Source organism: Hordeum vulgare, chromosome 5H, assembly GCF_904849725.1.
Source record: "Hordeum vulgare subsp. vulgare chromosome 5H, MorexV3_pseudomolecules_assembly, whole genome shotgun sequence".
Lineage (NCBI taxonomy): Eukaryota > Viridiplantae > Streptophyta > Magnoliopsida > Poales > Poaceae > Hordeum > Hordeum vulgare.
The window spans coordinates 543,837,955-543,860,805 of record NC_058522.1 but is presented as its reverse complement, the minus strand read 5'-3'; the positions used below and the strand labels follow the sequence as shown (position 1 = coordinate 543,860,805).

General features: G+C 46.8%; 2 protein-coding genes across 4 annotated transcripts; one reads left to right on the top strand and one right to left on the bottom strand.

The window, feature by feature from the left end:
* Window positions 1-12,752: 12,752 nt before the first annotated feature.
* Window positions 12,753-17,377, top strand: LOC123452622 (ubiquitin-conjugating enzyme E2 2). Its single transcript, XM_045129314.1, has 5 exons — window positions 12,753-13,106; window positions 13,273-13,298; window positions 16,018-16,107; window positions 16,234-16,322; window positions 17,022-17,377. The coding sequence occupies exons 1-5, from the start codon at window positions 12,982-12,984 to the stop codon at window positions 17,148-17,150; spliced, it is 459 nt and encodes a 152-aa protein (XP_044985249.1). The 5' UTR covers window positions 12,753-12,981; the 3' UTR covers window positions 17,151-17,377.
* Window positions 17,378-17,578: 201 nt separating this feature from the next.
* LOC123452621 (probable inactive leucine-rich repeat receptor-like protein kinase At3g03770) lies at window positions 17,579-21,972 on the bottom strand. Of its 3 annotated transcripts, XM_045129312.1 has the most exons (8): window positions 21,511-21,972; window positions 19,584-20,983; window positions 19,312-19,445; window positions 18,944-19,184; window positions 18,640-18,848; window positions 18,497-18,528; window positions 18,277-18,388; window positions 17,579-18,186 (listed from the first exon to the last, which is right to left on the bottom strand). In XM_045129312.1, exons 2-8 carry the CDS (start codon window positions 20,947-20,949, stop codon window positions 17,905-17,907), a joined length of 2,376 nt encoding a protein of 791 aa, XP_044985247.1. In that variant the 5' UTR covers window positions 20,950-20,983; window positions 21,511-21,972; the 3' UTR covers window positions 17,579-17,904. The 3 variants fall into 3 exon arrangements, with proteins under 3 accessions (XP_044985247.1, XP_044985246.1, XP_044985248.1); XM_045129311.1 differs by lacking the exon at window positions 21,511-21,972 and having other exon boundaries at window positions 19,584-21,310; XM_045129313.1 differs by lacking the exon at window positions 21,511-21,972 and having other exon boundaries at window positions 18,640-18,845; window positions 19,584-21,167.
* Between the last annotated feature and the right edge of the window lie 879 nt (window positions 21,973-22,851).

Genomic DNA, 22,851 nt, shown 5'->3' with positions numbered 1-22,851 from the left:
TTATCGAATTTTTCGTCCCATTTGCCTACCGAAGTGCTGCCGAAATTTTCCGTGCATTCTTGCTTCTTCCTCATGTCATTCCTCATCTCTTTGCAACCTTCAAGGATTGTTGGTTTCACTCGTTTGTCAAAGAAGCGACTAAGTTTTTACCTCTTGTTCTTTCTCATCCTCTTCCCCTTTCATTCTTGGATCTCGGGGCGAGATCCTCTTGTAGTGTAGGAGAGTTGTGACAGCCCGATGCCGACGTTCCAGAAGATTCCCCTCTCTTTCCGTTTTCGTCGTGTGGCTTATTTTATTTGTCGTGTCATCATCGCATCATGCGCATCATCTGCATTGCATCGGCATCTCCGTTGCCGCCAGTTTTAAAACTTGCATTCGTTAGTAGTTGCCGGTTAACGTCGTTGTTCGTTCCGAGCCTGACCACACACGCACGCGCCCGCGGCACCGTCGAAACCCTGTTTTAAAAGTGTGCGTTAAACTTCCTCTGATCGGGTTGAGATTTGTCGTGCGGTATTATTTATATATAGGTAGGCCGCCTGTTGAATTTCGTCGCGATCGGAGTTCGTCTAGTACCCGAACGGTCGACCGTAGCGGCACCGTCTTCGGCTATTCGTCGGACGTCTGTCGGTGTTTTAAAATTCGTGACGCGCCGCCCGTTCTCCCTCTCGTCTCCGGATATCCCCTCTACACGGCCGCGTACCCATTCCCGCGTGCGGAATCGTCCGAATCTGACCGCACGGTTGGATCCGGAACGGAATTCCGGTTAACCTAGCCCCCCCTTTGCCTATATATAAACCTCCTCCTTAATTTTAGGCGGCAACCCCTCTCTACCTCGGGATCCGTGTGAAACCCTAGCCTCCCACCTGCTCTCTCACTCCTCCCCAGCGCCGCCGGCCCGCCAGGCCCAGATCGGGCCCGGCCGAGCCCATCCGGCGCGCCGCCGCCCAACCGCCGCCAGCCGCCTCCTCCCCGAGCTCCCGAGCGCCTCCTTGCCCTAGAGCGACGCCTCAGCGCCGCCTCGGCCCCCGCGTCGTCCCCAGCCATGCGCGCCGCCTCCGGCCAGCCGGCACGCCGCCGCCCGTCACCCTGCGTCGCCTCCTCCTGTGCAGCTCGGAGCGCCGCCTCGCTGCCAACTCCGCGGCGACGTACCTCCTGCCCCGCCGCCGAATGCGAGCCGTTGCTCGCCTCCTCCACCGGTCGGATCCGGCCAGATCCAGGCCGAGGGTCGCGGTTCCCTGCGCCGTCACCTCCACCGGAGGCCCCTCGCCGCCGGCACTTCCCGTCGCCGCCGCCGGTGGCCTCTACCCGAGCCACGTGGCGAGGTCGAGCCCCAGCGCCCGAGGGGGCGTTGACCCAGGGCTCGGCCTACCTTGCCTCCCTTCACCTCGGCCCAGGCGGCCTCCTTCCCCGACCGGCCCGGCTGACCGGTCTCCTCTAGGCCTGCCTCACCGCCTCACCCGGCCTGCCTCTCCACCCGACCGGACCGGCCCAAGGTGAGCCACCCCCGTTAAACCCCGCTCACGCGCATGCTAGTCTTCTAGCGCCCATTTGCTGTTAGGCCCATTTAGATTAGTTTTTTTCTTTTTCTGGGAATATATTTTATTTTCAGGAAATAGACTAGTTTTTCAAACGTCCGTATCTTTTTACCCGTAAGTCGGAACGAGGCGTGTAGTATATGGTTTTCGGGTAGTTTTCCGTGTAGATCAACATTTTGCAACTTGCATGCATGTTTGAATTAGTTTGACGTGTCGAATGCCTAGTTTAGCATGTTGTCCCAATAGGGGATCGTCCCGTGTTATTTTTTCGTGCGTGTCCGGATTGCTCAAACTCCGTAGTAGAAATGCCCATGTTTTAGGGACCATTTTTTCCATGCTTGTTAGAGCGGTCAATTGTATTTTTATGTGCACGGATTTGCCGGTAGTTTATTTTCCCGTATATAGGTTATTTTCCCGCATCAATGTGTGGCTTTATTTTGTGTTGCAAACCCCATATATTTTATATGTTTCCGGGGTAGAAAAATCCATTGGATTTTTCTGTGTAATTAGTTTTAGCTTTTGAGGAAGTTAGATCGCGAGATATTTTGCTATGTTGCTCTTTTGTTTAATTCGTAGGATTTATTCCGTGCCTCGTTTGAATTAGTTGTCAACTAGAGAGTTGATCTTGGATGTTTTGTTTAGCCCCTGGTATTTTTGGTTGCAATAGAAATGCATGTTTAGGTGTGTTTTGATAGCCCTCAAGTTGCTAGAAATAGTGCTGATTTGGAGGAGCTGAATTATTTCTAAGTCTGAAATCTGTTATATTATGTTGTTGTCTTGTCTTGCTTGTATCTTGTGTTCTGTAGCTCTTCTGAGGTTGGTCCAATGGAGTTAGTTGTACCCCTTGTGTTTCTCTAGCATGCTGTAAAGTTTCATGCCTTTTGGAGTTCTGTAGCTATACGTTTTGCTGCTGTCAATATTGCTTCAGATCGAAAACTGCACTTTCATGAGGTGTAATTTTCACTAAGTCTGAAATAGTGTGTGAGATGTCGTTTTGTGTCTTCTTGTCCTAGTGCTCCTTGCTGCCATGTTAGTTGTTGTTAGTAGTTTGTAGTAGTACTTCTTGCCCTCTTCCGTGCCATGCCTTTCTTGAGCATATCGGAGTTGTGTAGCCGTAGTTGTGGGGCGCAGAAAATGCTATGTGGCTGGTTTTGGCAGATTGTAGTGATTTCTTGATTTGCTCGTATCTTTTGAACCGTAGCTCCGTTTTGATCGTGTCCTACATGAAACTTGCTTAGAATCTCGTGTAGTTTCATTTTCCCTTGCTGGTTGGATGTTTTGAAGTGCTCGTGACCGCCGTTGCACGCATATTGCATTCATGCCATCATATCTTGCGGTGCTTGTAACTTTTGATCCGTAGCTCCGTTGGAGATGTTCTTTATGTGTAGATTGCTTGAAATGATGCGTAGAATCACGTGAACCTATTTGTTTTTTCTGTTTAACAACTAATTAAAGGTGTTAATTCAGATCTGGAGAGAATTGAAAATTAACATGTGAGGTCGTTTCGGAGGTGCTATATGACATTTCCGACCTCATTTAAAATGCCTAGATAAGTAGTTTAATTACGCTTCACTTCTTGCCATGTTTAATCACATTTAATATTGCCGTGTACCTAATCGGGATAAAACTAAATAAATAGACGTGGAGTATCGTCAATATGCAACTCTTTGCATATTGAACTTCACTTAATGTGTAGAGTTTGATTGTGTGAATTTTCATGCCGTGACTTGCATATATTCAGCTGCTCATGCATCATATGTGTTGTGCATCGTGTGGTGAATTTCGTGTGTTGATTTGTGTTTCCGGTTTCCCCCGTCTCGATAGAGTTCCGCAAGCGTGTCGGATGTGAGGACCCGTTCGACTACGTCGGTTCGTCTGCTTCACGGAGGCATTCTTCTTCCAAGCGGGATCTCAGGCAAGATGATCTTTTCCCCAGATACCATTACTATCATTGCCATGCTAGTTTACCGTTTCTGTCGATTATGTCTCGTTGCCTACCACCTGTTAAATATCAGCCTCTCAACAATGCCATGTTAACCTTCAACATGTTCAACCTAGCAAACCACTGATTGGCTATGTTCTTGCTTGCTTAATCCTGTTGATAGCGTTGCTAGTTGCAGGTGCAGTTGCTTTCATGTGATAACATGGGTTCCTCGTCATATCACCATATTATATGCTATTTAATTTAACGCACCTATATACTTGGTAAAAGGTGGAAGGCTCGGCCTTTCTAGCCTAGTGTTTTGTTCCACCTTTGCCCCCTTTAGTTACCGGCTACCGGTGTTATGTTCCATAATTGAGCGCTCCTAACATGATTAGGGTTGTTATGGGGACCCCCTCGATAATTCGTTTTAGATTAAAGCTGGTCTGGCAAGGCCCAACATTGGTACTACATTTGCCTAATCACCTAATAAAATTGCATAGGGACCCGCCGGCACCCGCCGACTATTTTAGTCAACCCCCGGGCCAGTGCTCCTCATGAGTGTTGGTCCAAAACAGAGCACTGTGCGGGGCCACCGCGAGGATACTCGAGGTTTGGCACTTGTACGCGTCGCTTATCCGTCGTGTCCTGAGAACGAGGTACGCGACTCCTATCGGGATCGTCGACACGTCGGTCGGCCTTGCTGGATTAGTTTTACCTTTGACGAGATATCTTATGCATCGGGATTCCGGTGATGCTTTGGGTAATCTCAGAGTTGAGGTTTTCCACTAGGGAATCCGACGAGATCGCGAGTTTCGTGATTGAGGATTTCTATGCGGCTTGTGGTAATTTGTGATGGACTAGTTGGAGCACCCCTGCAGGGTTAAATCTTTCGGAAAGCCGTGCCCGCGGTTATGTGGCAACATGGAAAGTTTGTTTAACACTGGTTCTAGATAACTTGAAGTTAACTTAATTAAAATATGCCAACTGTGTGCGTAATCATGACTGTCTCTTTCGTGAGTTCCTTCTCTGATCGAGGACACGGTGGGGTTATGTCTGACGTAGGTAGGTGTTCAGGATCATTCCTTTGATCATCAGTAGATCGTCCGTTATGCGTAGATCTTCCCCCTCTGATTTCTTGTACTCATAAGTTTAGCCACCAAATATATGCTTAGCCGCTGCTGCAACCTCACCACTTAACCATACCTCACCCATTAAGCTTTGCTAGTCTTGATACCTTTGGAAATGAGATTGCTGAGTCCCCTGTGGCTCACAGATTACTACAACACCAGTTGCAGGTACAGGTAAAGGTTACTTGACGCGAGCCCGTTGATTGTTCATTTGGAGTTGCTTCTCCTTCTTCTTCTTCATCGATCTAGGAGGGGTTCCAGGCCGGCAGCCTGGGATAGCAAGGATGGACGTCGTTCTTATTTTTCTCATTTGTTTTCGTCCGTAGTCGGACCCTGCACTTACTCTTGATGATTATGTACTGTACTGATGTGACTCTGATGTAGCTTGTGGCGAGTGTAAGCCAACTCTTTATATATCTCTTCTTTTTTCAGTACATGTACTTGTAACGATATCCATTCTTGCGACACGACGAGATGCGCTTCTATCCCTGACGAGGCCTTCGAGCCAAATTGAGGATAGGGTCGCATCTTGGGCGTGACAAATTATGAGTGGAAGAAGCTGCTGCTTGTAATTTAGACTGGGGTACATTGTTACGGTGAAAATGTATCCCGTGCAGACGGCGCCTTGAGCAGGAAAGGGCAGACTTCATCCTTCCCAATCGAGCACCATCAGTGGCACTTTGGCAGCGCTGAAGTGAGGCAATAAATCGGTTTGATCGATGATCGAATTGATTTTTCAGATTGACCCATTGGAATTTGATGGGGACTGGGAGCATCATGTGATGCCTCAACCGTGTATCCATCAAATGGGCTTAAATACAACTGGACCTATACTACTGATTATTGTGACTTAACTTCAGCCCATCTTATAAAACGAAATGTATCTTCTTTCCTCTCATCTTATTGCTCAATCCCCAGGAATACAGACGTACAGACCTCTAAAAAAGAACAGAGCTTGACTCCCTCGCTTCCCATGGTGGCCAAAAAAGTATGAAGTATCCTTAGGATCCAAAATTTTACCCGGGGCGGCCCCCCCCCACACGACCCCACGGTGGATCCGCCCCTGGACACCAGCTACACCGTCATGCACCTCGACCTCGCCTCCCTCGACAACGACATGGAATGTTCGTCTGACGCCCTGCTCCTCCATCCACCACCACACCCATCACCGCATCGGTGAGGGGAGGAGGAGGAGGAGGGGCGGTCGGGAGGAGGAGGAGGGAGAGGGGAGGGGGGAGGAGGGGCGGCCGGGAGGAGGAGGGGGAGGGGCGGCCGGGAGGAGGAGGAGGGGGAGGGGAGGGAGGAAGGAGGAGGAGGGGGAGGGGCGGCCGGGAGGAGGAGGAGGAGGGGCGGCCGAGAGGAGGAGGAGGGGGAGGGGCGGTCGGGACGAAACGTTTTTTTTCACTTAAGAAAGGAGTGCGGGTTGATTAACTGAAAACTGAGGGATTTTTTCGTAATAATGCCACGACGGACGACCAGAAACCCTATTTGCTTTATTATTAGGGAGAGATTGACCTTTTTCTTGTCTGTCCTACTATCGCGAGAAGGAGAGTGGATTTCTTGGCCCCGAGCTCCATGGAGCCGTCTTGGGCGGGAGCACGCACATAGTCAGAACCAATTCACTAACTCACGGCGACATCAACATCGGTCTGGCCGATTCATCCCCTCCCAACCCCTTCTGATTGTACGAGTTCGTTTCCCACTCCGGGGACTTCGTTATTCATTCATTATGTTACCACAGTCGATGTGAAATACACTTTGATTCGTAATTGTATATACACTTTATATAAGGATTTTTTTAATAATTAACTAAAATGTTATAATAGTTTCAAAGTATTTTTAGATTAAATTTGATCTTGTTTTCCACTAATATATAAATTTTCACGAAAAAATTAACATTGACTTCTAGACAAAAAAGACAAAATTTATTTGCTATTATAGATCATTATTCACATTATTTTGATTGAAAATTTCTCTTTTTTGAAAAGAAATCAAAGTCTAATTTTCCTTTTGTGAAATTTTTCTTACAACTACAATGAAAGGTCAAATTTAATTCAAAAATATTTTTAGATTTTTTTAAATTTTTTGTTGAATTGCAAATTTTGTTTGCTTATAGAGTGTATATACACCCAGGTTTTAAAAGTTTCCCTCCGGCAGTCCGTGAGCATTCGGGAGCAAAGCAACCTCTCTCCACTGCCCTTCGCTAGGTTGGTTCGCCGAACAATTTTGTTGCTGCGCAGTGCCCTGTGACTTTGGTTTTCTTTTTTACCTAAATGTTAACGTCTACACGTGATACGAGATAACATGGTTCACACGTTTTTATAATTATTCATCTTGCCACATCAAACATACGACACCAGCGAAATCTTTTTGATTTTTAACTTCAAAATATTTTATTTGTTAAATAAAAAATCTAATTAAAAAATCGTTTTCATCATTAAATCCATCTCGACCAGATCTTCATAACTACTCCCTCGTTCCAAAATATAAATATTTTTAGAGATTTCACTAGGGGACTACGTATGAAGCAAAATGAGTGAATCTACATTTTAAAGTATGTCTATATAAATCTGTATGTAGTCCCTAGTGAAACCTCTAAAGAGACTTATATTTAGGAATGAAGGAAGTAGATCGCATATTGATATGTTTCGACGAGCTTTTTTTGGGCCAAGAGTTGCCATTATGTTTACTCTGAAACTGTCATGGTGTTTACAACAAAGTTACCACAACATGTTTCATCTAGTTTTTCTTTTAGATTTAAAGCCATTATATCTCAACTACTTTTCACGTTAATTTTTATTAATTGACCATGACAAATTTTAGTAATTAACCATAGTAAATTTAATTCAGGAATCATGACAATTTTAGTAGTTCATCATGGCAAATTGAGTTTTTAAATCACGACAATTGTAGTATTTTGACCATGGCAATTCTAGTATTTTGAACATGATTTTTTTTGTACGAACAGTGGCAAATTTTAGTGCATGTACCATGGCTAATTTAAGTAATTTACCATGTCAATTTTGTGGAACATTTGAGCCATTGACCGTGCATTTTTTAACTAATTGATAACATATTCCTTTTTTACTTATGAACCATGTCAAAGTTATTTCATGGATCATGACAAATTTTAGTAATTATTCATGTCAATTTCAGTTTCTTAATTTCTTTTTTATAACATATCAAAATTTACTTTAAACATAGAAGAAAAGTAGTTGAAATATATCATGGAAACTTCAGAGTAATCATGATGGCAATTTATGTGAAGTAGACATAACAATTTTTAACCCCAAAAAAGTCGTCAAAACATAGCGATATGAGATTTAGTTTTGAAGATCTCGTTGTGACTGATTTAATGGTGAACACAATTTTTCATTAAATTTATATTTAAGAGATAAAACATTTTAAAAACTAAAAAGACAAAAGATTCCTGACAACATCATCAGTTTCGTCGCTTGTGCATGCATATGCGGAGAATGGCCCAATGTGTGGTCATGAGACGTGTGGTCTGGTGTTGCTTCTGTTGGAAATATGTCCTAAGGCAATAATAAATTGGTTATTATTATATTTCCTTGTTCATGATAATCGTTTATTATTCATGCTGGAATTGTATTGATTGGAAACTCAAATCCATGTGTGGATACATAGACAACACACTATCCCTAGTGAGCCTTTAGTTGACTAGCTCGTTGATCAAAGATGGTTAAGATTTCCTGACCATAGACAAGTGTCGTCACTTGATAACGGGATCACATCATTAGGAGAATGATGTTATGGACAAGACCCAAACTATAAACGTAGCATATGATCGTGTTATTTTGTTGCTATTATTTTTTCTGCATGTCAAGTATACATTCCTATGACCATGAGATCATGTAACTCAGTGACACCGGAGGAATGCCATGTGTATCAAATGTCGCAACTATATTGGGTGACTATAAAGGTGCTCTACAGGTATCTCCGAAGGTGTCCGTTGAGTTAGCATGGATCAAGACTGGGATTTGTCACTCCATGTGATAGAGAGATATCTCGGGGCCCACTCGGTAATACAACATCACAAACAAGCCTTGCAAGTAATGTGATTAAAGAGTTAGCCACGGGATCTTGTATTACGGAACGAGTAAAGAGACTTGCCGGTAACGATATTGAAATAGGTATGTCGATACCGACGGTGGAATCTCGGGAAAGTAACATACCGAAGGACAAAGGGAATGATATACGGGATTGTGTGAATCCTTGACATAGAGGTTCAACCGATAAGATCTTCGTAGAATATGTAGGATCCAATATGGACGTCCAGGTCCCGCTATTGGATATTGTCCGGAGAGTGTCTCGGTCATGTCTACATAGTTTTCGAACCCACATGGTCTGCACAATTAAGGTTTGGTGATGTTTCGGTATAGTTGAGTTATAGGTATTGGTGACCGAAGGTTGATCGGAGTCCCCGATGAGATCCTGTATGTCGCGGGGAGCTCGAAATGGTCCGGAGGTAAAGATTAATATATAGGACGTCCTGTTTCGGTCACCGGAAAAGTTCAGCCTCATCGGTAGTGTACCGGGAGTGCCTGGAGGGTACCGGGGACCATCGGGAGGGGTGTGACGACCCAAGAGCCTTGTGGGCTGTGAGAAGAGGTGAACCAGCCCCTGGTGGGCTGGCCGAGCCTCTCTCAAAGGCCCATGCGGCTAGGAGAAGAGATAAAAGGTAAAAGACCTTTAAAAGGAAGGGAAGGAGGAGTCCTCCCTAAGTAGTCCACCCTCCCGCAAGGGAAGGTGGACTCTTCCTTGGTTTGGCCGACCCCTTCTACTTGGAGTAGGGGCCAAGGCTGCCTACTCTCCTCTCCTCCTATATATACTAGAGGTTTTTGAGGGTTTTTGGACACAACAGTCAACCACGTGTTGCCCTCTCTCTAGATCTGTTTCTCCTCTAGTCTAGTTTGAGCGGTGCTTAGGCGAAGCCCTGTTAGACTAGCTCCACCACCATCGCCGTCGCGCTGCCGGAGAAGTCATCTACCTCTCCGCCCTCTCTTGTTGGATCAAAATGGCGGAGATTATCGTCGAGCTGTACGTGTGCTGAATGCGGAGGTGTCGTCCGTTCGGCGCTAGATCAGGACGGATCGTGGGACGGCGGCGATTTGGATCGCAAAGACGTTCCACTACATCAACCGCGTTTATTACCGCTTCCCGCTCAGCGATCTACGAGGGTATGTGGATCCGATCTCCCTCTCATAGATGATCATCACCATGATAGGTCTTCATGTGCATAGGAAGAATTTTATTTATCATGCAACGTTCCCCAACAGCTTCCACCATACGTGTGGGTGCTTATCAGCATCCTTTTTTATCATGAGACTCTGATCCGTGCTCGGATCGGTGTTTTCTTCTTAGACGCGCAAGATCCAACCATCCTTTTTGGTGTCCATCCATGCGCTACGCGAGCACTGAACCCATTGCTTGTCGAGTGTAGAGTAGACATTCTGTGTTCTTGTGTCGAGAAGTGGAGACGCTTTCATGATAAGGACTTACAATCTGTAGAAATTATCAAGTACTACATTCTTTGGATTCCAATCAAGGATGTTCCCATTTACTTGTTAATGAAATGACTTTCAAGAACGAATTAACCCTTTACCCATTTTTTCCTTTTAAATACCCCTCAATGGGAAAGAAGAATAAAAAATATGGTGTGCAGTAGATTTTTTTCTTTCATTATTTCCTTCCTCTACCCATATTCATGAAGTAGAAGTAGCTTACTGTGTTTCACTTCCTTCCAAGTTGGGAAGTAATTGCAAGTTGTAGGCATTGGCTATTTATGTTCAGTGGCTCAATTTAAGTGCATGTTACACCCTAAAGATCGTCTGGGTTGGCAGCCATTTGGTCTTTCCTAGATAGTTGTAGGATCATCGCAACACGGATCATATTGCACGCAACCATTGCAACATGGACCATGTTGTGGTCACCTTTGGCTTGCATGACATTGCATTACTTCGGCCTTTTGTCATCCAGTGCAACACGGGCCATGTTCTGGTGATCCGTTGCAACATGAACGATGTTGCCACCTTCCCATCACTGAAGCCTCTCCTGACCGCAACATCGCCCATGTTGCATTCACTGCCATCGCAACACCGTTCATGTTGCAGTCGTCTTCAATGTCCCATGATCACAGCATGTCGTTGTTGGCCAACGTCTATGCTCGCAGCTTCACTACCCAAGGCTCATAGCATGACCTCCGGCAACAGGACCATGGTGATTTACAACAACAAGATCCAGCCATGGGGAACACTCTCCTTCTCACTTTCCATAGGGTACACATGGATGTGGTCGATTTGGTCACGTCAAGAAGGCACATCCATGGCGGAATCAAGAGGTAGGAGAAGAGGGGGTCCTTGGCAGGTTCATGGAAGTTAGGAGAAGAGGATCTATGCCCGAAACAAGGAGGTAAGGGAACATGCAGTTCTGCTCGCTTCAGTTGGAAATACGGTAAAATGAATAGCGGTGGGCGGGGTCCATGGGGGCATGTAGCACCATAGCAGGAGGCCGATGGATAACTAGGGCCCTCACCGACATTTATTGAAAAGCGGAACTCCTAGGAGAATCTTCCTGGCTGCCATGCCCTCCATTTTCCGCAGAGCTCCGCTATTTTTGATAATGTTGGTTCTTGGTGCATCAGGACTTTGGGGGCGCTGATGAACCCACCTTTAGGCCTTGTTTGGTGCGCAGGGTTTGAGGAGGTTTGTAGGGGATTATCCCCGAGGGGATCAGAAAGCCCGCAATTCCCTGCATGTCCATTTGGTGGACATGATTTGTGATGAACAAACCCCTTCAATCCTCTCTAATCCCCCTCGATTTCTTCCTACCCACGCGGCTCAGAAACCTTGTCTCATGGCTCGGGGATTTGGCAATTGAGTGGATTTGAGAGGATTGGGTGGAAGGAACGGATTCACCCAATCCTCTGACCCCCCCCCCCCTCCACAATCCTCCCCAACCCCTTCCTCCCAAACAAGGCCTTAAGCGGGTATTTTGCATGTTTAGTTGTTTGGATGCAGACTGTTGTTATGGTCATATGATGTTCTTTCTATTACATCTACAGATGTGTTGTTTGCTTGTGGTTGATTGATTTTGTGAGCCACAAAGAAGCTCACGTAACCACCAGAGACCATCAAGACTACCATAAAAAATTTAAACTTGTTCATGAATAACCATAATAACCAGCTAGAGGAACAATACAATAATCATAAATTAAAACTTGTTCATGAATATGAAAAAAAAATATGGATTTGATATTTTATGAGTTTTAAAAATATTCACTAACTTTTAAAATGTCCATGGATTTAGAAAGTTTGGCAATTTAAAAATTATTCACGAGTAATTTAAAGTTCGCCACAATTTTCAATGTATGAATAGTTTTAAGTTTACCAACCTATGAAATTTGTTAACATTTTATGGAATATATGAATATACAAAAATCGTGATTTTTTATTCCCAGAATTTTAAAATTCGGGATTTTTTAAACCTATCTACATCTTTTGATCTAATAATCATTTTTCAGATAATTAGTATCGCCGACTTTGTATGAGCCAGCAGTGGAGCGAGTAGAAAATGAAACATCTTTGGTAACCTGCATTACATTTTTGGGACGAGTGGTTGCTTGAGTTGTGCAAAAAATCTTAACCGTTATGAACTTTAAAGCACCTCTGGACTTGTCTTCACAAAGACGCCTGAATTGCCGTTTTTCCACACCAGCCGTACCACTCAAGTAACACTGTAACAGTGAATGTTGAGTGTCAGAAAAAAAACTTTTAGGGCTAGAATGGGGAGCAGATTTTATTCGCAAAAAGGAGCATATATTTTTTTTAAAGGTAAAGTATGAAACTCTTTCTTCCTGCAGGGCCTGGAGCATTTTTTTTTCTGAGACAAAAGTCAGGATCTGATAGGAACGAAAAGAGACCTCGGCTCGGCTGGCGGCCACTCTCTCTGGGCCCCGCAGGCCCACCTTTCCCACCGCCTACGCCGACCGACCGTGTCCTATCCGCGGAATCTGAGCCAGCAGCCACCGACAGCTGGGCCCATCCGTTCCACTGTGCCCAGATTCAGCCGTCCTCATCCCCATCCCCCCATCATGCCACCCGATACCCCTCACCGACAGGTGGGGCCGGGCCAGCGCGTGGCGGCTACGCGAGCCCACGGCTCACGAGGGACGGAGGGAGGGGAGGGACGTCACGCTCCTCGCGCCCCCACCCTCCTATACCATCCCCTCCCCCTTTCCTCCCCCACGCGCACGCCCACCTCCGCACCGACGAAGCTTCCCCCCCGCACCACCAGCCCGGGGAACCCATCGAGAGGCGGCGGCCGCTCCGGGAGCGAGGGATCGGGAGGAACGGGGCCAGGCGGGGGCTCGGAGATGTCGACGCCGGCGAGGAAGCGCCTGATGCGCGACTTCAAGCGCCTGCAGCAGGACCCGCCCGCCGGCATCAGCGGCGCGCCGCACGACAACAACATAACGCTCTGGAACGCCGTCATATTCGGGTATGAAGCACCGAATCCCCGCCCCCTTTTCCTGCCGTCGTTTCCATCCCTAGGTTTTGGAGCTCGGGGGATCTCGCGCACCCGCGGTTTCCTTCCTCTATATCTTGCTAGGTTATTGGTGTATGGTTCCCTGATGTTGTTGTTTTTGTTTTGCGTGATTCCGCAGGCCCGATGACACGCCGTGGGATGGAGGTGAGAGCCTGTTCCCGATTTACGCTTCAGTTTGTGTTTCATTCATGATTCATCCGCGTATAGCTGCTCGATTACTACTTACTAGTGTTTGCCTGCCGTGTGATACTATACTGATTGGTTAATTGGCACTGCGGCTGGACCTATTTAACCTATTTATGATCTGTAATCGCGCGCGAAAAATTGTCTTTCTAGTTTCATTTCTCATATGCAAGGTGTGGATGTAGAACTAATGGGAAGTAGAGGAACCTTTTGCCCCCAAGGTAGCAACCTGCCTAACTAAGCCTGTCGTCTACCCGCCGTTTTACGTCACTGGTATGGCAGGAAACCGAAAGCTGTAGCATCCGTGATGTCCGAAACGGAAACGGAAACGGAAACGGCTGCCTGTTGTGATATAGTGATTTATAAATTGGTACTGAAGTTGGACCTATTTATAATCTGTAGCCGCGTGAGAAATTGTCGTCTTCCTCGTTTGATTTATCGTATACAAGGCGTATATCTAAAGCTAATGGGAAGTGCAATAACTTTTTGCCACAAAATACCTACCTGCCTAACTAAGCCTCTCGTTTACCTGTCGGACTATGTCACTGGTACGGCAGGAAACCGAAAGCTGTAGCTTCTGTGATGTCCGTTGTTTAACAGAAACGTAACGGGTTGCCTGTTGCGATATAGTGATTGGTTAATTGGTATCATGTTGGACCTATTTGTAACTTGTCATGGTTCGACAAATTGTCGCCTTCCTCGTTTGATTTCTCATATACACAGTGTATATGTAAAGCTAATGGGAAGTACATTAACTTTTTGCCCCCAGAATAGCAACCTGCCTAACTAAGCCTGTCGTTTACCGGTCGGTTTATGAACCGAAAGCTGTAGCACCTGTGATATCCGTTGTTTAACGGATATGTAATGGGCTGCCTGTTGTGATATAGCGATCAGTTAATTGGTACTGAAGTTGGACCTATTTATATTCTGTAACGTGTGAGAAATTGTCGTCTTCCTTGTTTGATATGTAATAACTTTTGGCCCCAAAAAAGGCCATCTGCCTAACTAAGCCTGTCGTTTACCGGTCGGTTTATGAACCGAAAGCTGTAGCACCTGTGATATCCGTTGTTTAACGGATATGTAATGGGCTGCCTGTTGTGATATAGCTATCAGTTCATTGGTACTGAAGTTGGGCCTATTTATATTCTGTAACGTTTGAGAAATTGTCGTCTTCCTCGTTTGATATGTAATAACTTTTGGCCCCAAAAAAGGCCATCTGCCTAACCAAGCCTGTCGTTTACCGGTCGATTTATGTCACTGATACGGCAGGAAACCGAAAGCTGTACCATCTGTGATGCCGGTTGTTTAACGGAAACAGAAAAGGCTTCCATCTCGTGTTTGATTGCTGCTTTGATGCTAAAGGGTGTCAGCCTCTCACAGGCTAGCAAGAAACATGCTTTTACAGATGTTAAATTTGGTCTAGTAATGTGCACAGTGCAGCTATTTTTAAGCAAGGTTAGTTCCTAATCTTGCCTCTATGTAGTGCCTATCTGGCCTAGGCGCACGCCTAGCAGCGCTTAAGGCTAGGCATTTCGTTGTCGCCTAGTGCCTAGGGCACACCTAAGTGCACGCTTAGAAGCGTTGTTCTCTATCATTGCTTTGAAGTGTATGTTACAGTTTGGCATACTATCTGGCACACCTGAAATCAGTAATAAGCATATGGCCCGTAAAAGAACATGCTCTTGGCTCTTGAAATAATAGTGACGGAGTGTGTGTGCAGGTTAGTCTTCTTGACTATCATTACTTATATCTGCTGGAGTTTTTTTTTTGTGTGTGGTGTATGCCAGCTAACAATTATTATGTACTCCCGCTGTATCAAAATATAAGACACTATTTGACACTGACAGTGTCAAAAAATGTTTATTTTGATAGAGGGAGTAGTATGTACTACCTTAGTCTTAGCCTTAAGTCATGTGTTCGTCATGTACGTGTGTAGCCATCATGTAAATGGTGATTGGGGAGCCCTTGTTTGAGATGGGGTCTCTATTCCTGCATGTGCACGTTGGAGTATGATTTATTTAATCATTGGTAATTTGGTGTCGTAGTACAACTGGCATAGTTTATCGGGCACATTGTGTTTTTGTTGGGGGAGGTCACTTCATGTCTAGAGCCCAGAGGACAAATCAATTTTGTCTTCTGCAGGTACTGAGACGGGGCTCCAGTAAATAAATATCAGCTTTATTTTGTGGGGTTTTGTTTGTTTGGAACAAAATATTCTAGAAGCCTAGAATGCATGATCATCTGATTCAGGAATGTCTACTTTCTACCCAATGTCGGTTGCCTGCAAGACTTAAACACACCCTGGAATTGTGATAACTGATAATATTTTCTTTTGGATCCAGTTCGATGTTCATTGGATCGTATCCCTATGGTTTGGTTTGGTTTGTTAAGATTGCAACCTAGTTTAGTTTGACAAGCTTATGCTCATGATCCAAGGAAACTACATACTCCCTCCGTCCGAAAATAGTTGTCTTCGAAATGAATGTATCTAGACTTAATTTTAGTTATAGATACATCCATTTTATTTATTTCTAGGACAAGTATTTCCGGACGGAGGGAGTACATGGTACCAGTGAAATATGGTTCACACTGTGTCTTTCGATTGCTGTAGTCTGGAGAACAAACTAGTAGTTTCAAGTAATCGTAAGTTTGCTAACATTGATTATGTTACACATTATAGGTACGTTCAAGCTGACCCTGCAATTCACAGAAGATTACCCCAACAAGCCACCAACTGTTCGGTTTGTCTCAAGGATGTTCCACCCAAACAGTATGCCCTCTTTATGACTTTCAATCAATCACTCGATTGCTTCTTGAAATGACTAAACTGTTCTCAGAGATTGAAGCCTTGAAGGTCTGTTGGAAATTGGTTTAATGTTTTCTATTATCTGTCCAGTCTATGCAGATGGAAGCATCTGCTTGGATATCCTACAGAACCAGTGGAGCCCTATATATGATGTTGCAGCAATATTGACCTCTATCCAGGTATTCTTTAGGCCATCTCTTACTGTGATTAGACTAATTTGCTAGCTTTATTGGTTGCTGTTCACTTCATTACACAATGCAACCATTGGCACCTACCAACTACTCCTGAGTTTGCACAATCCGTATTGCTGTCATCAGAAGTAAAAACTGTTTCATTTTTACAATAGTATAGAGGAAACAAGCCTTGATATTGACATGAGTTGGATGGGTAGTATAGAGAGAGAAAAGTGACCTTTTAGCAGGCCCCATGAAAACTAGCTCCAATTAGCACCTCTTGGATGGGCTAGTTTTTTTGGATGGGTTAGATGCAACTAGCTCCAATCTAACCCTCATGTTTGGATACTTTAGAGCTATTTGAGCCCCAACTAGCTCAAACTAACTCTAGCCTATGGATCCAAACAGGGCCAGTACTGTCACTGAGGCTAGATTCATATTTTATTGACAACTTTTATTGTGTAACAACCACCTGTCCTATAGGTAACATGCGACCAATGAATAGTTACCAGTGACACAGCTTCCTAAAGTTTGATCATAAATAGCAAGTTACCAAATACAGCCTTTCTTCTGTTCCGTTGTGGATGTAATGATTATTTTCCTTACTTACTTTGAAAGTAGTGGCCTGGGGCGCCATTGGTTATCTGTCCCTGAATCCACACACTCAACTTAGTTTACTTATTTCTGTCGTGGTTTGCTCTGCAGTCCCTGCTGTGCGACCCGAATCCGAATTCTCCAGCCAACTCCGAAGCAGCCAGAATGTACAGCGAGAACAAGCGCGAGTACAACCGCAAGGTGCGTGAGGTCGTGGAGCAGAGCTGGACAGCGGACTAGCGTCACCAGGTCCTGCAATAAGCGATGCCCGGAACGTCTCCATTTCTGGCTTTGCTGGTCTGTACCACCGAACTAAAACATTAAAAAAACCATGGCCGTTGTGTCCCTGTGCTTGATCTCCTGTTGTTTTTTCAGTGCGTGTGACCTGTTTGGTGAACTAAGGCATGCTAGCCATTGTAAAGATTTTATATATAGCTAGAAGTTGTTGCAACTTGCTAGTTTTTTAACCCTTGGTGCTTCGTACAAGCGGAAATTTGCTCCCTCTGTTCCATAATACCCCCTCTGTAACAAAATGCACGGCATTTTTTTGTAGCCAACTACACCAAAAAATGTCTTATATTTTGCTACAGAGGGAGTAACAAGTGCTGTGGCTTTGAGTTCAAATTTGAACTAAAACCACGACACTAATTATGCAACTGAGGGAGTAGTTTTTATACTGATGAAAGTTATTCTTTATTCCTCGGTAGAAGCAGAACTTTGCTTTTGACAGAATGATGCTTGCCCAACATTATTACACATAGAGATGAAACAAAGGAAAATTTGCTTCTGGGATCAAGGCTTCATAGAGAAACACAGCAGAGGAAGAAAAAAAGCTCTACACTGACAGAGGGAAAACAACCGGAGCAGTTGGAGCCTCCTTTTCTGCACATCCTGGAGGACAACTCTCATCACCGGCAGCGGCATGTTCATCCATCCTCCTGGGAGCTGGACGATTTGGACGGGAGAAACTGCTGGTTTATTATCATCTATATCTCTATCTGCTGAATCTGGAGGACCTGGCAGTCCGGGACGACGACACCGGGGACCCGTCGCCGCTCCGGATCTCGCCCTCCCAGTCGTCCTGCACCTGGGTGGCGAACTGGAGGTTCCAGATCACGTCCTCGACGGACGGCCGGTGCACCGCCTCCTTTGCCAGGCACCTCAGGCAGATCTCCATGACGGTCCTCAGTGACTCCTCTGAACAGCTCTTGCTCACCGCCGGGTCCACGAAGCTCCTCCTCCTGGCCCTGTCCTCCTCCGCCATTGCCCACAGCAGCTGCAGCACAATGAGGTTCAGGTGTGTGTTTGTGTTGGGTTTGTGCACTACCAGCTACTACAACTACAGGTGATGATAGATCATACATACCAGTTCTTTCATTATCTCCACCTCATATATCGATGTGATCGGCTTCCCAGACACAAGCTCGAGCAGGATCACTCCGAAATCGAATATGTCGATCTTGTCGCTGAGCATCGTGCTGCAAAGTGACAACACAGAACAAGGAATGAAGAAGAATATTAGTTGTGCCGGTTGGAAGTTGGAACTGCTAAATGAGAAGCAACTGAAGCTTGAAATTTGTAGTTACCTATCAGTTTGGTGTCTGCTTCCAGCCCCTCCCTGGTTGGATTGTCAAACAGCATGCATTGTTGTTGGTCAGCAAATAGCCATAAAACTCTACAAAGTGTAGCTGGATGTTTCACATCATAAGTTAGTATTTCGCTGATCTACCTCAGGTTTTGCAGCCTCTCCTAGGATTGGGATATTGTAGCTGCCTATTTTGGCGACATGGTTCTGGTCTAGAAGAATGTTGCTGATCCTCAAATTGTTCCCGAATAGACCGGGTATGATCCCTCCATGCAAGAACTGGATGCCCTTGGCGACACCGATGGCGGCCGATATCCTCTGCCCCCAGGTAAGCTTCCGCCCTTCAGTTCCTTCTGGTAAGAACAGTTCAAACAAGCAACATAAACATTCAGCCATTGGATTGCCAGAGCAACTGAATAAATGAAGGAGATAAGGGCCAACAACTTACGCGAAATCCTGCTCCTCAGGTTCCCATTTTGCACGTACTCGAACACGAGGTAGAGTTGGGTTACGGTGGAGTCGTCGAGATCGTATTCAAAGCAGTGCCCTAGAGCGCTGACCAAGTGCCGATGCCTGAGCCTAGATATCGTTTCGATGTGGCGGTTGAAGCTTTGGGAGCTCTGGTTCCTCTTCACCTTGAGGCTCCTGATTGTCACTGCGGCACCATTGCTTAGCTTCCCCAGATACATCTGATATAATGAACTCATGGTCATGGGCATAATAACTAGAACAATTCAAGGTTAATTGCAGGCATCACCTTTGCCCAATTGTGAACAGACTCAAGAAAATTTAGTGGAGAGATCGGCGGTGCTGTACCTCGCCATAAGAATCTTGCCCGAGCAGGCAAGAGTTTGCGAAGTTGTTCGTCGCCGCCTCGAGTTCGACCAAAGAGAATGATCTATATGGTGGGATCCCCAATGCTCCTAGCTTCACTGTCTGTGATATGTAACCTTTTTATTTGTCGTCCCAAATGACAAAATGGAAGCAAATGTCAGTGATTTTTCAACAAGTTTGATTTCAAGATGAAATTCAGAGTATGTTAGACTAATTTTACAAGTCACAAGATGAAATTGAGAGATCGATCATACGTGCATCGGCGAACAGCTTGGAAGGGTAGGCACTCGAAGTGGAAGTATGGTCCTCCATCAATGTCGCCGAGGGTCTCGTCTTCCCCCCTTCCATGGTCATCTTCCTGACGGCGAAGAAGGCCATGGCGCCGAAGAGCGAGACAGCGACGACGACCGCCATCACGATGCCGGCGATGAAGCCCGCGTGCCGGCTAACTTTCTTCTTTTCATTGTGACGAGGAACTATCCCCACGGCCAGTGCCTGGTTCTGACAGAACGGCGACGGGTGCTGCGAACCGTCGCCTCTGTCCAGACAGTTCTCCGACGAGAGCACCACCGTCGCCGGCTTCCCGCCTGGCCTCAAGCAGGCTGGCACGCTCCCCATCAGGAGGTTCGACGACAGGTCGACCAGCCGGAGGTTGTCGCCGCAGGGCACCTTGTCGGACAGCGCCCCGGTGAACCTGTTCCCGGCGATGCTCAGGTACTGGAGCGACGGCAGCGACAGCAGCGCCGGCGGGAATGGCCCGACGAACCGGTTCTGCGACACGTCCAGATGCTCCAGCAGGTAGAAGGAGGTCAGCTCGGCGGCGGGCAGGCCCCCGGTGAACTTGTTCCGGCTCAGCACCACCGATGCCACCTTCCTCCCGAGCCGCGGGAACGCCGGCCCGAGCGAGTTGCCGCCGACGTCGAGCACCTGGAGGCTCGCCAGGCCGCGCATGTCAGGGAGGTTCCCGGAGAGGTTGTTGGAGGCGAGCACGAGCGACCGCAGCGACGGCGTCCTCCCGAGCGACTCCGGCACGGCGCCGGCCAGCGAGTTGTTCCGCAGGCTGAGCACGGCCAAAGCAGGCAGCGCGGTGCCGATCCAGCCCGGCACCTCGCCGCCGATCATGTTGTCGTCGAGGATGAGCGTCTGCAGGCCCTGCAGCCGCGAGAGGCCCCTCGGGATGGGCCCGTAGAGGTAGTTGCGGCTCATGTTGACGATCTCCAGCCCGGCGAGCCGCTCCAGCTTCCCCGGCAAGGGGCCCCAGAGGCCGAGGCCGGAGAGCGTGAGCACCTTGAGGTCGGGGAGCCTGGACAGCGTGGTGACCAGTGCGCCAAGCGAAAAGTTGAGCGGGAGCGGCGGCGCGCCGCCCGCGTCCCCGACGACGTGGAGCTGCGTGACGGTGTCCCCGTAGCAGACGACGGAGGCGGAGGGGGCGACGGTGCCGGCGCCGGCGCAGAAGTCGGTGGTGCGGCGCCAGTGCCGGAGCACCGGCGGCCGGCCCAGCAGCTGCTGCACCTTGAGCAGAGTCCACGTCTGGGACGCCTGCAGCAGCGGCGCGCCCCCCGGGAGCAGCACCGCCAAGAAGACCAACGCCAGCAGACGGCTCGCACCAGTTGCCGCCATTGCCGGCGAAGACGATTCCTTCGATCGGCAAGAACTGGCGGAGCAAAAAGATGATGGGATTAAGAATGTGTACTGCACAAGGCAACCTCCTTTGGCGATTCCTTTCCGGCTTTCGTGATCGAGGACTGTACCGGCAGCAGCTGTGGAATCGAGCTTTTGATTGTGGGTTGCGGGTACAGGGAGAATTCAGAGGCCTGGATGTAAAGCGGCAAAGCCGCCTGAGCGACAGGTACTCGTGAGTGGTGACCGGACAACAACAACAACAACAATGTGCAGAAGCAGAATGGCGTCCAGACTAATGTCTCATGGAGATTTTGTTGGCGTTAGAGACTAGACTAGACTATTGCTTTCGTCCCATGCATGATGTATCCCCACCCAGCATTAGCACCAGCAGAGAACCCTGATGCAGAGTGCAGAGTGCAACAACCTTACAATATATACTTGCTTATCAACCGGGGAAAAGAGACACAAACAAGGATCGGCGTGCTGAGCTACCACTTTGCGCAAAAACTACATGGTATACTTAACAGAAACTAACAAAAACAAGCTGAATTCCCTTACCTCTGCAGTCACTGAAGCAGCAGCAGCAGCAACTTCTGCTGTAGTAGATCACTGATGAACTCTGTGTTTCTTATTGCGTTTTGGCTGTCATGCATGCATACACCCACGATACACGTTGATGCTCCTGGTGCGAGTGAGTGAGTGAGTGAGTGGGTTGTCCTGTGAGCTATGGTACTGGTGCAGCAACTTGTAGCTGCTGCATGCGGTGGAGATTGGTACCGTTCACGGGGGCGCGGCGGAGGCGCGAGGGAACCGGGAACCCGGAGCAACGGACAGGTGGTGCCTGAGCTGGAAGGCTGGGGCAGGCAACGGACGACAGCAAGCATCAGTCCGGCGCTATCCTTTTCCCCCTCTCTCCCACCATCTACCTCTTGTCTGTTTATATATACAGTACCGGCTAGGCTACTAGTATAATCCTTGCTTGCTTTCTTGGGATCAGATTTTGGTCTCTACCGGTTTCCGAGCATGAGTAGAGCAGGATATGGTGATGCTTTATGTCTCGAGCTTCTTTACACAACTTTGCTGATTAAGAGGGACGTGACAGGCCTTCACTACATGAACAGTGCTGCCAATTCGCCATGCTTGGGGTTTGTTAAATGTTAATGATGCCTCACACCCTGGAAATTGCATAAGTTTGAAATCCAAAATTCATGAAAATTTACATTTTTACATTTCAAAAAATTCTGGAAACAAATACAGAGATAAGGGAGGGCGTAACACACATGTGTGTAAATTTTCAGAAAAAAAATACGTTAAAATGAGGCCTGTACAGAAAAGATAAATATGAAACTTTTTAACACATGGTACTATTCATCGTCCTAGGTCATGAATTTATCTTTTCTGTGCAGATCGTATTTTAAAATATATCATCCTAAAAATTTACGCACATACATATAACGTCCTTCTTTAGTTGCATATTTTTTTTAGATTTTTCTGAAACCAAAAAGTTTAAGATATGATTTTTTTTAAAGTTTCGAGCTTCATGAAGCTCGGCCTCCAAACGTCCGTTCTCCCTCACACCGAACTACAAATACTTTGCCGGTTCTGGCCTTGTGGGGGGCAGAAGTAGCCGTTGGTACAACGATGATGCTATTATTGCACGGTAACCGTCTCTAAGCCGTATGATGCCCCTTGGAATGGGCCTTTTTCTAAAGTGATGAGTACCCCTCCATCACCATGTATACGACCACCCCCTTTTCGCACCTACTGCTGGCTCCTGTGATCAAGTATCATCAACATGGCTCGCTTCTTTTTCTTGCTTTACCCCTGGATTCGTTGGTTCTTTCCTTCCCTTTCGGTAGACTACTTTTACTTGTAGTACAAGAGGCCACTTGATTTCAT